The following is a 14,385-nucleotide window of genomic DNA, read 5'->3' as shown; positions in this document are numbered from 1 at the left end:
ATACTTGATTTAACCAGTTAAAATGCACACATTCTCATGGATCTATCATGTACAGCATGTGCTTTATTGCCAAGTGGAATGAACTGTACATCAGGCCTGGCAGATTTAATCCAGTCATAGCGAAAAAAATGATCTGTAATCATTTCTTTTTGTGCACACAGAGAAAGTGCATTTTCAGCACACAGCTAAATTTATCACCCACATGATAAGTGAAAAGGCCAATTATACATTACAGGTAAGAGATGTTGATCTGCTGCTATTAACATTTATAGCCTTTAATATTTATATAGCCTTATTTACTTAAATGCTTCATCCTTTTTAATGTTGTTTATGAAGGCATCACTTTTTCTTGCCATTCATAATTGGAATTAGTTGTTTTTATGGGTTTTAGACGTATAGTCTGTGGGTGTTAAACCTGAAGTAGGTGCACCAGGATCCGTGCTTTTTGTACAGCAAATCAATCTGTTTTATATAAGAGTGGGAGTGAGATACTATTGTTCATCCAAATGTATTTATTTTTCCACAGATCTACCCAGATGAAGGACACTTCATTCATTCGAAAGACTCACAGCAACATCTGAGTCTGTCACTGGTCAACTTCTTTGTAGAATGTTTCAGACCACCGGAGATACTTATCGAGGAAAAAGTGGAGCAAGACAATGAAGATGACGGTTAAATGAATATTGATATCCTTGAACAGACCAGCTTATAACCCAATATGCAAACTTCTCCCGCCATTACAACCTCTTTCATTTCCCAGTTTTGATGGGTTCTCCTGAGCCACTGCATGGACCACGCCCCTCAACTCTGATTGGCTCCAAGGAAGAGTGTAAATGACTTAATGGTAAAAGAACCTGTGGAAGTACATGCTGAAGCGTGGCATGTTTATGAATAATGCACAAGTGGTGCGAGAAGGCGGCTGTGATTTGCTCGTTGAAACATTGCTCATGGAAAGCTTTGAGCTGACAGCACAATATACAGAAGAGAATGAGTCAATGGCAGGAAAAGCTGCAAATGACCTTTATTTGTAACCTTCTAATGTTCATTCTTATTATACAGGACTTTATTTGGATAAATCGATGTCAGTTTGTTTCTGTCTTTAATGTCAAACTTACTGGGCCTCATTCTTTATGAATGTATTACTATCTCAGTTGTTCCGTCTAAAACCATTCTTACATAAATTGTTTGTATTTAATGTGCCAATTTACGCAAATAACAATGAGGAAAATTAATGTGTAAATACTTCATATAACCGTTGAGCTGCATTCATGAAACATGAGAGGAGTGACTGTGTAAATTGTGTGTAATAACATCCTAACCTGAATTGAAAAGAATAAGGAATAAAGAGGCTTATGAGCAATTTACACACACAGAACACGTTTCCCTAAATTGTTAGGAAATCTATTTTTTCTTCGAACGGGTCTGATATGTTGCTCATGTTACATGAATCAAAACTACTGTAAAACATCCTTTAAATCAAGCTATTGTTGTCAACATCCATTAGCAGCATTCTCTTTTAAGACACATTGCATATAGTTTCTGTGTGAACAGGCCCATTCAATGGATAATGGTCTTTTTGTTTGAGTGCAGCTACAAATGTCTAAGGATATTAATTTAGTCACTGTGCCTTATTGGAATAAACCTGCTCAAGACAGGCAGTCCATGAGGTAGGCTGAATAATTTATGGACAGATTAAAAATGTACAAATAAGAAACATATGCCAGAATCCTGCCAAGAACATTTCCTTATAGACCTGCGTACTAGTTAAGTTGTGAAAAAGTAGATTGAAGTATGCAGTAATAGAGCTAGATTGTTTTGGCAGGTTTATGTTCTGTCATTTAATGGCTGTTAAAGAAATTATTTTTGCATAGAATATATTTTCCTTCTATATAATTTGGCACGGCGGTGAGGTGTTTTTTGTTTTAATGTAACTACGTGTTGTTTTTGACAGCTTGAATGTTTTTATGTGATTCCACTGAATTTACTGTTGTAAGTTAAGTTCTGTCTTGTAAGCAGACGCACTGATGTGTAAATGACAACTGTTTTGGTCCCTAATTGTGTGTACCTTGTACATAAAGCATTTTCAAAGCTATTTAGTTTGTTTATTTATTGAAAAACAAACCATTACAGTCTTCTAAACTGCTGCGTGTGGGTAGTTCACAGTTAAAGACAAGGGATGGAATAGCATGCAATGTCCTGTGGTGGCAGTGTGCCCCCTTGTGGTGTCATGCTGAAATCGATGATTCCACCACAATGAGAATAAATAAATACAACTAGTCATTTATCAGACAAAAAGGGTTTATTTTCCAGTGTTTTACAATTTGCGTCCAATGTATGAACGAACCCAGCATGATACAACCGGTTTGGGAAGCATTGTTTACACACGGGGAAACTAAAGACCCCCAGAGATGAGTAGCATGTCCACTCCCCAGGTCCCTTAAACTCACCTCTGTATAGTACAATACTTACAAAATAGAATTTATGCAATGATGACAACTGCAGGTAGACGAGCAGCTAAAACATGTAATAGATATTTACATTTAAGTTACTTTACAGGCGTATTTAAAATTCAAGTCTGGTTAAAATACCAAATGGAAAACCTAAAACAATGCATTAAAATAGTGTTAAGACCAAAGGAATGCTGTAGGGAATGAATGATATCTGGCTAAGGTTAGATTTAAAAAAAATCATCTTTCAAACATTTCTGTACACCTTATTTATCAGGATGAGATGTGGCACCTTCAACAAACCCAAGATCGATATTCAATGAGGCACTTTCATATTCCAAAGACACCTGATTTGATTTTTAACAATCCATTCTTTTCCCATCATTTTTTCCAGCTTTATGCCAGAGACGAGTAGTCAAAGTATAACAAACAACATATACACACTGCAAATTGCATCAGAGGGTAGTTTTGAACTCCTTTTTGTCTTTGTTATAAAAAATTACAGTTTACTGTGCCGAGCGTCTGCCATGCACCGCATTTAAAAAGGAAAACGAAACAGACAATGAATCCATTGCACGGCACGCAAAGCAGTCCAAACACAGGCCGAATAAACAAAAGCACGGAGAACTATGTACACTTCATACCCGAAAGTGGCAGTTTGTTTAGTATTACGACAAGCATTGTTTTGGTTACTTAAAGATCTATCACAACATTGGGACCTCTTTACGCTTTCAAGAAAATGCATCTTTTTCCAAAGCTTAAGAAACTAGTCTTTTCAACATCCTGCTAATCCGGACTATTGACCTACCTGCTCACCCTAATTCATGGTTACTTGCCATTATCTTCCAAACCATTTGGACTAAAACGGTGCCAGTATGTAACGTTTCAATCATCTCGACGCTATAGTCAAAGATATATTCATTGGGACTTCCAGTTTTCCAGCAATACTGCAGTTCAGTGAGGAGCCTCTATTCACTTTACAACATTGGGTCAGTACGTCATTTCATTCACAGAAGGAAATATTACAGAATCTTGCCTTCACCTCCACATGACCATCAGCGAACGCTCAACATTAATGTTAGACACCTTTTCCTTATCTTGAACATAACACTCTCACTCATAGTGTTCGACTCATCCCACAATTGACGCCAACATGGCTTATAAGCATCAAGTACCTTAAAAATATGCCAATACTCAGACATTCATAACCAGTGTACTCGTGTTTGTGTGTATGTGTGTGTGTGTGTGTGTGTTTTACACTCACACAAACTTTCACAGGTACTGATAGAAACGGGAACGGACCACTTGAGCACCAGAGAGTTTGTGAGGGTGGGCATCAGAGCCTAGGTTTAGACTCTTGATCTGAGCTGCTGCTACATCACCATTGAGCAGCTGACTCTGGTATGAGTGCGATGGCCTAGCGAATAACAGGTCCTGTGATCTGGAAGGGTGCAGGTCCAGCATATCTAGACTAACTTCAGGGTTGCTAGCACGGTGTCGCTCTCGAGCTATCCAGTCTCTGATGGAAAAGTCTTGTGAACTGCACTTGGGCTTTAAACGATCCATAGCTGATAGTTCAGTGCCATCCACCCTTTGCCAGTCTCCAATTACTGACAACTCTGCGAAGTCACGTTGACCACCCATGGTGTGCCTGCGGCGGATATTGCTTTTTCGTTTACTTCGAGTCTCAGGGGATCTGGTGCGCTGAGAACCCACCCCAAACATGTCGTCCGCTGATGTCCGTAGTCTGCACTTTAACCGATCTGTGATTTTGAGTCGCCACATAGGTTCGGTTCGCTCTGATTCGCTGCGAGAGGAAGAGCTTGGACTGCCAGTGGATCGGCCTTTAACTGCATCCAGGACTCGTGAAAGTCGACTAGACTCCTTGTCGCTGCGGCTTCCTTCGGCTGAGGACTCACTATCTGTCTTCTGTCGGCTCCCTCTCTTGCGTGCCAGAGTATCACATGCAATGATTCGATGGGAAGGGATTAAATTGGGCACATCTTGCATCAATTCGCCTTCAGGTGGGTTGTTATCTTCAGATGGCCCACTTTCTCGGCCAACAGCGAACACTGATAAGTCACTCTCACTGTCCGTCTCCATGGGCCGTCCCTCGCTGATGAGCTCACTTCTTTCATCATCAGCATCATCCCCACGGCTTTCAGCTACAGACTGTACCTCTGGACTGAGAGCGATGGACTCCACCCCGGTGTGGAAGGTCATTGAGGAGGTGGTGGAGTAATCTGAAGTAATAGAGCACACCTCTGCTCCTGGACCTGTTCCTGAATTCTCCATCCAGTGGCCTGGTATTCTCACATGTCTCATTCTTGGTACCGAGGCCTGGGAGCTGGTGCTGTTAAGTGTGCCCAGATCTGAGATGCATCCATCATCATAGTTAGAAGGATGATCTGACAAGGAACTTTGGCGTGTCAACTGAATGTGATAACTAATAATCTTGGGTGAGGGTGAGATTTGCTGGGGCAAATGTTCGGAGTTGATCTGTTTGTTGTTGGAAGTCAGATCAAGGCTATCCCCTGGGCTCTGGTCACCATCCTCAGTCCTTTGTAACTTGTCATCGAGTCCAACTTCGCTCTCAGCCTCTTCGGTTTGGTCATCAGTGGGCCAATTTGGATCATTTCGCACTGAAAGGTCCTTCGAGAAACTAGCATCCAGGTCATCATCAGAACTGCTTGGCTGAGGTTTGTCCTTGGGCTTTTTGCGTTTGCGACTGGCAAAGATGGAAGAACGCAGCAAATCTCTACTGTATTGGTCCTTACCAGACCCCCAGGAACCCTGCTGAAAAACAAGCACATACAGACCACAAAGTAAGCATACAATACACTGAAACAGCCACAAAGTATTTGAACTTAAGCCACGCTTATATAAATATATTTGATATATGAACGTCTTTATATAACATGTAGGCGACAAAAATCTGAAACAAATCACAGAACAAACCAAGCAAAACATATATGGTTTTCAATATAATACAAAAGATGCAGTGTTTGCTCAGGAAATCTAATGTTAAAGCAAGACGTTTCTCATTCATCTGGTGTGATTCCGAAATGATCTCAGAAATGAATTGCTCTTTGAGTTAAGGACTTACCTTTGATTTTGCAGAGTCACTGGTGGTTGAATCTAGTGGAGCACAAAGAAAAAAGTTAAGTAGGCCATATCAAGTAAAATACAACAGGGACAAACAGCCAGAGACAAGAGACCAAAATATCCTTCACCACAACAGCAGCGGAACAGCACAGACAGTGAAGTCATGTAGAGATCTGAGAGATGGAGGCAACAAAGTTGAGCCATCACAAAGAGAGACATAGAGCAGAGAGGAATGAACGATGACATGAATCCGGCAAAGTGCAGTAAGACGGGAGGCAGAGATCATGCATACATTCACACATACAGATAGACAGACTGTCCACGGTGAGAGTGAGAATCGCAAAATACATCTATAGCCATTCTTTCCCAACTTAAAAACAACTTTACAGCTACATATTTGGGGGAGGGAGAAGTGTGGCGCATCTTTTGGAACGTCTTTTGCTACTGTATAATGCGTAACTTAGGTGAACTTAGTACCACCTATGAAAAACTGCTGTAAAACCTCAAAAAAGTCATTTAATCATATTTGGCAACATAAAATGAATGCTTCACTATTGAGATTTATTAGCAAATACATCATGGGTGGACTAACTAACTAATGCTAAAAACATATTGAATATGGATTTTTTAAAATCATATTCTACTCCTTATAAATCTTCTTACATTTTTTATCATAATATTGCCATATCAGAGTCCCTTATTAAAACGTGCAACTTTGGTTATGATATAAAACACATAACGGTTGGCTATAAAACACAATGATAACGGTTGACACAACTCGCAAGATCAAACTGCAATTTCATTGTGCAACAGGATATGGGAGGTTGGCAGAAAAAGGAATATTTAAAGGGCGTTCACTCTGACTGCATTTACATTTCTGGAGGTCGAAAAATAGCTCTACTGTTCATTGCTTGTACTGTAATGGAATGGCTATCTGTGACATCACGCCAATATCAAATCGGAACGACTTCCAGTGACTGTAAACCACTATCAGCATGAACGCCCGTTTACAGCGAGAGTCTATCCATCACTTAGAGAAGCATATTTGTGTTTATCAGTACATCATATTGTCGGCACATAATATGGAAATGCATTGATGCACTTAGAGACTATGACACGGGACAACAAGGGTCAGATATGACAGGAGGGCAGAAAGGGGCTAAAGGGGCACAAGCTATTAGGTGGTAGAGTAGCTGGGATGATCCGAGTCCTTCAGATGGGCTACTACACCACTCAAAAGCCCCTTTGCTCACTCGCCATCCTTTTGAATGGGGTGAGATTCATCTTGCACCGAGTGTCGTTTTGGTTTTATGATTTAAGCCGGTTCAGCCCCTCACCACACCCCTTCAGACATCATCATGACAGTTACTGTAAGCCACATGACTGGAGGAGATCCTGGAGACCGTACCATGCTAGAACTCCATGCGGTCAGCTTCAGAGACAACGAGAGACAGCAAAGAGGCTTTTCAGACACATGACACCATCACAGCTCTGTATCCTCTCTGTTAATAATAGTCTTATAAGATATGAAACGTGCAACACGACGATGACAAATATCAACTTCTCTGACATTCTTTTTTTTGTTTCGTTTCTTTTCTGGTGGGTTTGTCCCGGATTCGTTTTCAATTTACAAGAATCTGGGATTTCTGCAGACTAGGCAGCTACACTGGGGACAACACTCCTCCTTCTTCCTACAGTCCCAGCTGTCCATCACAGACATTACAGAGTCCATCAGGGACATCACCGAGTGATAGACGCCGCCCACTTGGCCTGTGTCAAGATTGGGTAATGCGTGAGCAGTGCTGGACAGTGACAAGGCAGAAGAAAAACACTAGAGACAAGATGGGTCAGACGGGTAAACCTTGGGTGGTTTATCATTGATCGTTCCTTTTCTTTTGGGAAAGAACATGCCGGGTTAGCACAAGAGAAGGGTAAGGAGGAAAAAGAACTGAAAGAAAAGGAGGAGTGGAGTCGTAACGGAGACTAAAGCATTAAGGAGGGATGACAGGGTGAAGTTCAAACCAATACAAAGCAAAAGGAGAACTCTGGAGAAATCATAGCATTAAAATAAACACAACCAGTCAAATCAATGACCAAAAAGGAAACGTCAAACAAAAATGAAGTTGATTCATAAGCTTTACATACACAGGAACTATTTTATCCAATTTGCAGGGAGTGTATCAAGTCTGACCAATGCAAAATTGCTAAAATAGTTCAACTTTACATATGCACCATGTATCTCTTGCAAGCTTGCTATTGTTTGCTTTAAACATTCAAAAAACAGAAAGCATGAGTATCTACTTATCATCATTTAGATACTAAGACAGCGTGTAAATGGACGAAACATATCTGAACACACAGATCACTTCTTGTTTTGCTCTCTGAATCAAATCCTGACCTGTAGTTCTCATATAAAAGCCAAGGCTGAACTGTAATGGCAAGATTACCTGAGACGTCTCCTGGCGACTGAGCCGTGCGGCCAATGTTGGTCAACAGATGGTCGATGTTGGGCACAGGCTGCGACTGAACTGTGCTCTCCTGCTCCACGGTGGTCTGATATACACAAGTAATTACAAGCGATGAGATCGTAAATTCATTCAAACTAAATCGGCCCTAGAGAGATAATGCTCTATGGGAACAGTTGTCATTGAGTAGGTGATCTCGATGTTACATCCTATGCTAAAAATATAATATGGCCATAATCTTCTGATTATCCATTATTCTTAAAAAGTGATTGATTTTCTCTACACTGAACATCAGGAACCTACAGACATCCAAAATGAACACTCACAGTTGGCTCTTCAGCTCCATCTTCAGTGAAAAACCAATCGTACTGTAACAGAGGAATAAAGACTGTCATTTCATAGAAGACATTACTGACATGTGATCGACAGAGAAGCGTACTCACTTGCTGAATGAGAGTCTCCACAATCTTGTACTGATCAGGCATGTGCGTGACCATGTGGGTCATGTTGTCCTCCGATGTTCTTACAAGTGTTGGGCCAAACACAATGGCCAAGTTACGTGGCTCCATCTAATTACACACAAAAAGAGTGCTGTGGGCTCTGTGTTTCTCTAGTCTAAAGAGGAAATGTTTCAGTGCAATAGTCCTGTCCAAGTTTCTCTAATACCTTATTTTTCTCACAGCTTTCAGAGACAGTTTTGAGGTGTCCAGAGAGGAATTTGAGTGTTTCATAATGATGGTCTGGCAGCTCATGGATCTGGGAGGAATAAACACAGTATATAATTAATATCAATTCTTTGCATGTTATTATAACCACAGCTTGTCATTATTTCTAAATAAACCGTACCAGTCTCTTCAGTCCTTTTAACCGCTCAACTGGATCCCCCATCCGGTTGGCATCAATAAAGTTGGAATATTTTTCTAAAACCATAAAACATTAGATCATGCAAATGTTTTACATTATTTGAAACAATCTGGAAATTAAATTATATTCACTATGCATTTCTAGGACTTGGATCTCTCCAAGTCAATTACTTTTTCAATTTCCTTATCTTTGGCTGGAAATCAACAAATCCATTTCCTAATAAACTCATAACCATATGAAACACTGCTAATGTTGTCCACTAGAAGGAGTCCTTCCTCCAGAAATGGAGAAAACCACTTTTGGATGCATGCCGTTCTCTTCAAGAGGGCGCTGATCTTTTTCTATATCCAAATGAATCATCTCTTATTGAAAACAATGACCGTGTTTCTCACCATTAGTAAACAGAGGTTCTGGAAGTTTCCTGAAGAAGGACTTCAGCAGACTGCTGATCACATTGAGATCTCGCCATTTCTGCTCAAGGAAACGCAAGATGATGGGATCAAGGCTCTTTTGATCACACACGATTCATGATATATCACACGGAAAAGATTGCCTTACATCCTCTTGGATATCAATGTCTGTCATGCCTTTTGTGTCAAGTTCATCCTGCATGCTAGAGATGGCAGCGTTGTTTCCAGGGACTCTATAGATGCCAGTGTAGTCCAATCCTCTTTCCTCCACCAGCTTACAACACACCTCCACGATTAAAGGCACAAACTAAAACACAGATATGTCATTAATGCCCTTTGTATTATTATACAAGCATATCAACTTCATGTAACCTGTCAAGGACATGTTTAGGTCATACTTAATCATACGAAAATCTCTTACTCTATTATTTTGTGCAGGGGGGCAATTATCCAGTCGCACTCCAAATGTGACACCAGCAGTCGGCCTCTTGTCCTGGGGCTTTTTCTTCAGTCCTGGAATTCCTCTCCTCCATGCAGCTTTATCTCTTGGAGGACTCGAGTCATCTGAGACATAAATATGTCTAATGTCAACACATTTCACTGACTTCAGGAAGAAACAATGTATTTCAGTGTCAGTTCAGAGAACTGTGTTTTACTCTTACTTCTGTCTTGTTCGTTTCTGGGCGAGTGGGGGCTCTGACTCTTACTGCTGCCACCCAGCAGCGTATGTCTAATGCTGAGAGACTGTCGTGAAGGCTTTGGTGATGGTTCTGTCTTACTGCTGGGAGCACTACAACGAACACAAAGAAATTGAAGAAATTTGATTTGCAGTTCTGTTTCAAAACCAGTTGAGTTGCACGTTTAGTTATAATAAATATGTTGCACTCCCCTTAACAACAGGCAGCAAAATCATAAAAAATTTGCTTAAAGGTTGCATGTGTGCTTTGAAGACCTTCAAGAGCAAACTTGAACTTTTCTCAAATGCATTGCAATAAAATGCACTGCAATGCATTGCTGCAAACTAAGAGAATTCTCATACAAACCAGCCGAAAGCAAGACGGCTCACTATGTTAAAAATGAATATTCTAGTTTGTAACCTACTCCTTACCTCATTGATATATACTCTTTGCGCTTTCTGTTGATCAAATCAGTGGCAGCATTCTAAAAGCACAAGACAATAAAACATTAAATGCAAACCTCTGTGAACAGTCAGTGACTGCAATCTGCATTTGAGAATTGAAGTAAACCAGATCCTCTGGCAAACAAAACGAGAAAAACAACAAAAGAAATTCTGGTAATCCTCACACCTTCAGCAAACAATTCCACCTTTACACAGATTGCAGCAGATGACTAGGCGTTGTGTTTTGTTAGCTGTACACTGGTGTTCACAAAGACTTTTTTGCTGGAGAAATGCTGACATACTTATGTAATAGTACAATGTGTCTTAATTCAGTTTTGTGGGTGCAGACATGGGTAGAGACTTCTGATAATGAAGGCTATATCACGAAGAGCCCTATTATTATGTCAAGACTTTAGTTAACACTAACTTCCGATTGATATCAGATCAATGTTGTTAAAACTCAGTGTATCCGTGATTCAGACGCGGTTTGTAATTTATCCAAATCACGTATGTGCCATGCTCAGATTTAGGGAAAAAATCTGATCGAGGCCACATCACCTATCACCTTTCAGTGTCAACCAACCTCCTCGTCCAGGTTGCTGTTTTCTTGAATGACTCTGATCCAGGACAGCATGTCTTCCCGCCCCTCTGCCTGGAACAGATACTCGCAGTCTGAAGTTGTTAGCCGCAGAACATTCTTGCGCTTGGTGTCACTATAAGAGATGTCAATCAAGCAGGCTTTAATGCTGATAGCCTGAGGCTCATCCTCCAGCTGTGAGTTGACATGAGCAAGTCCCTCCTTTTTGTCCTTAAAGAGATAAAGGGAGTGTCCCCGCAGCACTGCGTACATCTGTTTCCATGGCCGCATGCCGCCACCCACACGCTGTCAAGAGAAGCAAGAGGATCTTATATATAGTGGTCTGGGGCTGAGGTACAATCGAATCTGGTCAAATAAAACGCTGCTCTTAATTTACTCATTTGGAAAATTATCAGTGAGAGGAACTGGGAGATTTTTTTCCTTACCTTGCTCTTCTCCGTGTTGAGCTGTCGTAAATGCAGCCAGCCTTCTTTGGTGGAATCACTGAAGATCTCAGTGGAGGAATCTCTCCTGGAGCTGGAGTCATCAGACTTATGGCCATCCAGTGCCTATGAGATTAAAACAAACATGTGAAATACTGATCTCCGACTTTGGGTTAAGTGAATATCTTAAACCCTTAAAATGCTCCCCACATAGATTTGGGAACAGAACAGTGTACTTTTTTTAATAAAGCTGTGATTTCTAAGGGGCATCTCTCACCTTCTTGAAAACCCTCAGACTTGGTTTACTGGATCGTCTGCAGAAATAGATGATTATGTTAGTCCAAACAACCATTCACATGACAGTATCAGGATTCACAAACATTATGATTTCACATGTGCTTACCCGCGGCCTTCCTCTCTGTAGTTGTCCAGACCTTCATCATATGATTTTGAGCGCTCTGTTTTGGTTCCAGTTTGTGATCCCAGGATGGCATTTCTGAGAGACTCTAAAGGCATATAGAAACAAATTAAACATAATGCTTACACTGAACTATGTCCATCAAGTGGATGTGGACCACCATCTTAACCTTACATGAGGCATGTGATTTCAGCGTGTAGTAATGTTGCTTGTGTCGAAATGTTTACCTTGATCATGTGAAAGTTGACGGCGCATGAGGGGACTGGGAGTGCTTGGGCAGTCAGACAGCACAGCCTGACCTCCAGATATTACAGCCGATGCAGGAATATGGCTGGCATCATGGTCTATACTAGGGCTGGCAGGCTCATCTGAAATTATAGTAACAGAGTACATATAAGTATAAAGCACCAAAGCAAGTCAACACTTAATATTAGAAATATTTGTTTTAAATGATTGTGTAGCGAGGTAGACGGGACAAGAGCCAGGATGCGAGGTCCATGAGTGATAACGAGTGTCAGCTGTACACGCACCGGTCTCGTACCACGGAAGAGATTGGGGCGCATAAAAGGACGAGCGTCAGTGAGAGGGGACCGGGCCCGGACATATGTTAGTTTGCGTTTATGTTTTATGGCCTTTTTTATGGTCTTTTACTTCCATATTTATAGTTTTTTTTCATTTGATTAAAGTTTTGTTAATTGTTCGCCGGTTCCCACCTCCTTCCTTCCCTTTGATGGAACTTCATTAAATATTGCTTATCTATGCAAGTTATATATGCATTCCTAAAATTCTACAGAATATGTTTTGTGGCATTATTGTCTCACTTTACAAACATGGAGAGGTGAACCTGATTAAGAGCATAACCTGAACCAATCAATGAAACAAACTTCTGTTGCATTATCCACAAACAGTTTTTTTGTGGCGAGTGACATTGGGTCTAGCGTTAAAAGACATGAACACTATAGTACATCTTCATTTCCTTGCAGGCAGAAAGTCTGTGAAAACTTTCCTAAGAACAAGGACAGTTTTATTTATCTTCGATTTTGACATGTCCCGTTTTCAAGAACACTAAAAACTTTCGAGGCCCACTGTAGGTGTCAGCCAAAAAAGGTTGGAGTACAAAGCAGCTCTGTGCTGCCAGAGAGCTGGAGCAGCTAAAATTAAAGCAACTGCCCCAGATCCGGCATCCTCCAGCGTCTCAAAAAGGGCCAACAGAAAAGTGTGCAAAATCCTCTTCAGGCCTAGCCTAAAGTACAATACAGCGCAACTCACCTCAAGACACAAGAATGTAAATATCATCTAACACACTCTATTACAAAGGAGAGTAGGGGGACAAAACCAGAATTTTCTGCAAGACAGAGATGGCAACAATACTCTTTATACGTCTTATCCTTTTCCTTTATATCTAGCATTTAGCAGATGCTTTTATAATTTTCCATAGCAGTTTAGTACCGCTTCAACATGGGTGGGGATTATAAACTATACGTCTTCGTTGTGAATGAGACATAAACACACGCACAGCACAGGAGATATATGAGCATATCGATGGGGGATGGCAGCAAAACGAAATACTGCTAAAAAGTTATTTTGTTTGATATAAAAGCATCAGGTCCTAGGTACTGTACCCAGTGGAAAACTCCCCAAAAGTGAGCTGTACCGTGCAGTCCTATGTAGTGGAAAAGCACCATTGTAGATGTGTCTGCATAATATTGTAGTATATGAAAAAGCTTTTTACCATAAACAGCATATAGTTGACATTCAAAGGCAGCAGAAAAAACACAATTTCTAAAATCTAATTAATGTTACTGAATCAGCTACGTACGTAACAGCTTGGTAAACCTGTTATAAGAAAGAGAGCACTTTAAAAACACGTCAACAACTAGTATTTTTTACATCACTGGTTGTTTAACATGTTATAAAAAACGTTTAAAAGCTGGGGGAGTTTATTTAACCATCCCGAACAATGCTATACTCTATAATAACCCATAAAATGCTATACACTATAATAAAAATAACACAGATTTACTACATGAAACGTGTACATCAATGCTACATTGAGCTACATATTTTAGTCAATATTTTAAAAAGATAAAAATATCCTGAATTATGAAATTGATTTTGAAATTGTTTTAGATCACTGGCAAAATTAAGAATAATGTGTATAATACCCAGCCCTAATGGCTAGACAGTCCAACCAGACAACACAACATTTTTACCTTTAATATTCATTGCTTCAAACATCAACAGGAGGTCCACTGAACACACATCAAAAATAAACTGTGGCAATGCACAACTAGGCTATCACTCAATATGCCAGACCAATCCTCAGGCATTAGAGTATGAGAGAAGGCCACCTCCTCACTGAACACCACCATGACTCACACACAGTCACTCCCAGACAACCACACTCACAGGCCAAGATGCACTCACTTCCAGCATAAATCACCCCTACTCTTCATACCATGAAACTAAGATAACACAGACAACGCAAAAGCATGATTTGCCCATGATAATCCTCTTTTCAGATCACAATTGGTGT

General features: G+C 40.5%; 2 protein-coding genes across 5 annotated transcripts in view; one reads left to right on the top strand and one right to left on the bottom strand.

Annotated features, from left to right (window-relative positions):
- The window catches only part of dpp6b (dipeptidyl-peptidase 6b), a 100,082-nt gene extending 97,990 nt beyond the window's left edge, over nucleotides 1-2,092 (top strand). For all 3 annotated transcript variants that reach the window (XM_079452836.1, XM_079452835.1, XM_079452837.1), the window contains 2 exons: nucleotides 162-235; nucleotides 527-2,092. In XM_079452836.1, the coding sequence (XP_079308962.1) occupies nucleotides 162-235; nucleotides 527-676 (224 nt within the window). In that variant the 3' untranslated portion in view covers nucleotides 677-2,092. The remainder of the gene's footprint in view (nucleotides 1-161; nucleotides 236-526) is intronic.
- Nucleotides 2,093-2,288: 196 nt separating this feature from the next.
- arhgap21b (Rho GTPase activating protein 21b) overlaps nucleotides 2,289-14,385 on the bottom strand; it is a 38,870-nt gene continuing 26,773 nt past the window's right edge. For both annotated transcript variants that reach the window (XM_079452901.1, XM_079452902.1), the window contains 17 exons: nucleotides 12,077-12,217; nucleotides 11,835-11,937; nucleotides 11,709-11,745; nucleotides 11,435-11,557; nucleotides 10,995-11,294; nucleotides 10,400-10,452; nucleotides 9,954-10,081; nucleotides 9,713-9,855; nucleotides 9,440-9,598; nucleotides 9,274-9,352; nucleotides 8,864-8,937; nucleotides 8,684-8,773; nucleotides 8,461-8,586; nucleotides 8,344-8,385; nucleotides 8,000-8,105; nucleotides 5,554-5,585; nucleotides 2,289-5,243 (listed from right to left, as the gene is read on the bottom strand). In XM_079452901.1, coding sequence (XP_079309027.1) covers nucleotides 3,720-5,243; nucleotides 5,554-5,585; nucleotides 8,000-8,105; nucleotides 8,344-8,385; nucleotides 8,461-8,586; nucleotides 8,684-8,773; nucleotides 8,864-8,937; nucleotides 9,274-9,352; nucleotides 9,440-9,598; nucleotides 9,713-9,855; nucleotides 9,954-10,081; nucleotides 10,400-10,452; nucleotides 10,995-11,294; nucleotides 11,435-11,557; nucleotides 11,709-11,745; nucleotides 11,835-11,937; nucleotides 12,077-12,217 — 3,260 coding nt within the window. In that variant the 3' untranslated portion in view covers nucleotides 2,289-3,719. The remainder of the gene's footprint in view (nucleotides 5,244-5,553; nucleotides 5,586-7,999; nucleotides 8,106-8,343; nucleotides 8,386-8,460; nucleotides 8,587-8,683; nucleotides 8,774-8,863; nucleotides 8,938-9,273; nucleotides 9,353-9,439; nucleotides 9,599-9,712; nucleotides 9,856-9,953; nucleotides 10,082-10,399; nucleotides 10,453-10,994; nucleotides 11,295-11,434; nucleotides 11,558-11,708; nucleotides 11,746-11,834; nucleotides 11,938-12,076; nucleotides 12,218-14,385) is intronic.

Source organism: Barbatula barbatula, assembly GCF_947034865.1.
Source record: "Barbatula barbatula genome assembly, chromosome: 3".
NCBI classification, from domain to species: domain Eukaryota; kingdom Metazoa; phylum Chordata; class Actinopteri; order Cypriniformes; family Nemacheilidae; genus Barbatula; species Barbatula barbatula.
The sequence above is the reverse complement of the archived record's forward strand: the minus strand, read 5'-3'. Positions and strand labels throughout refer to the sequence as shown.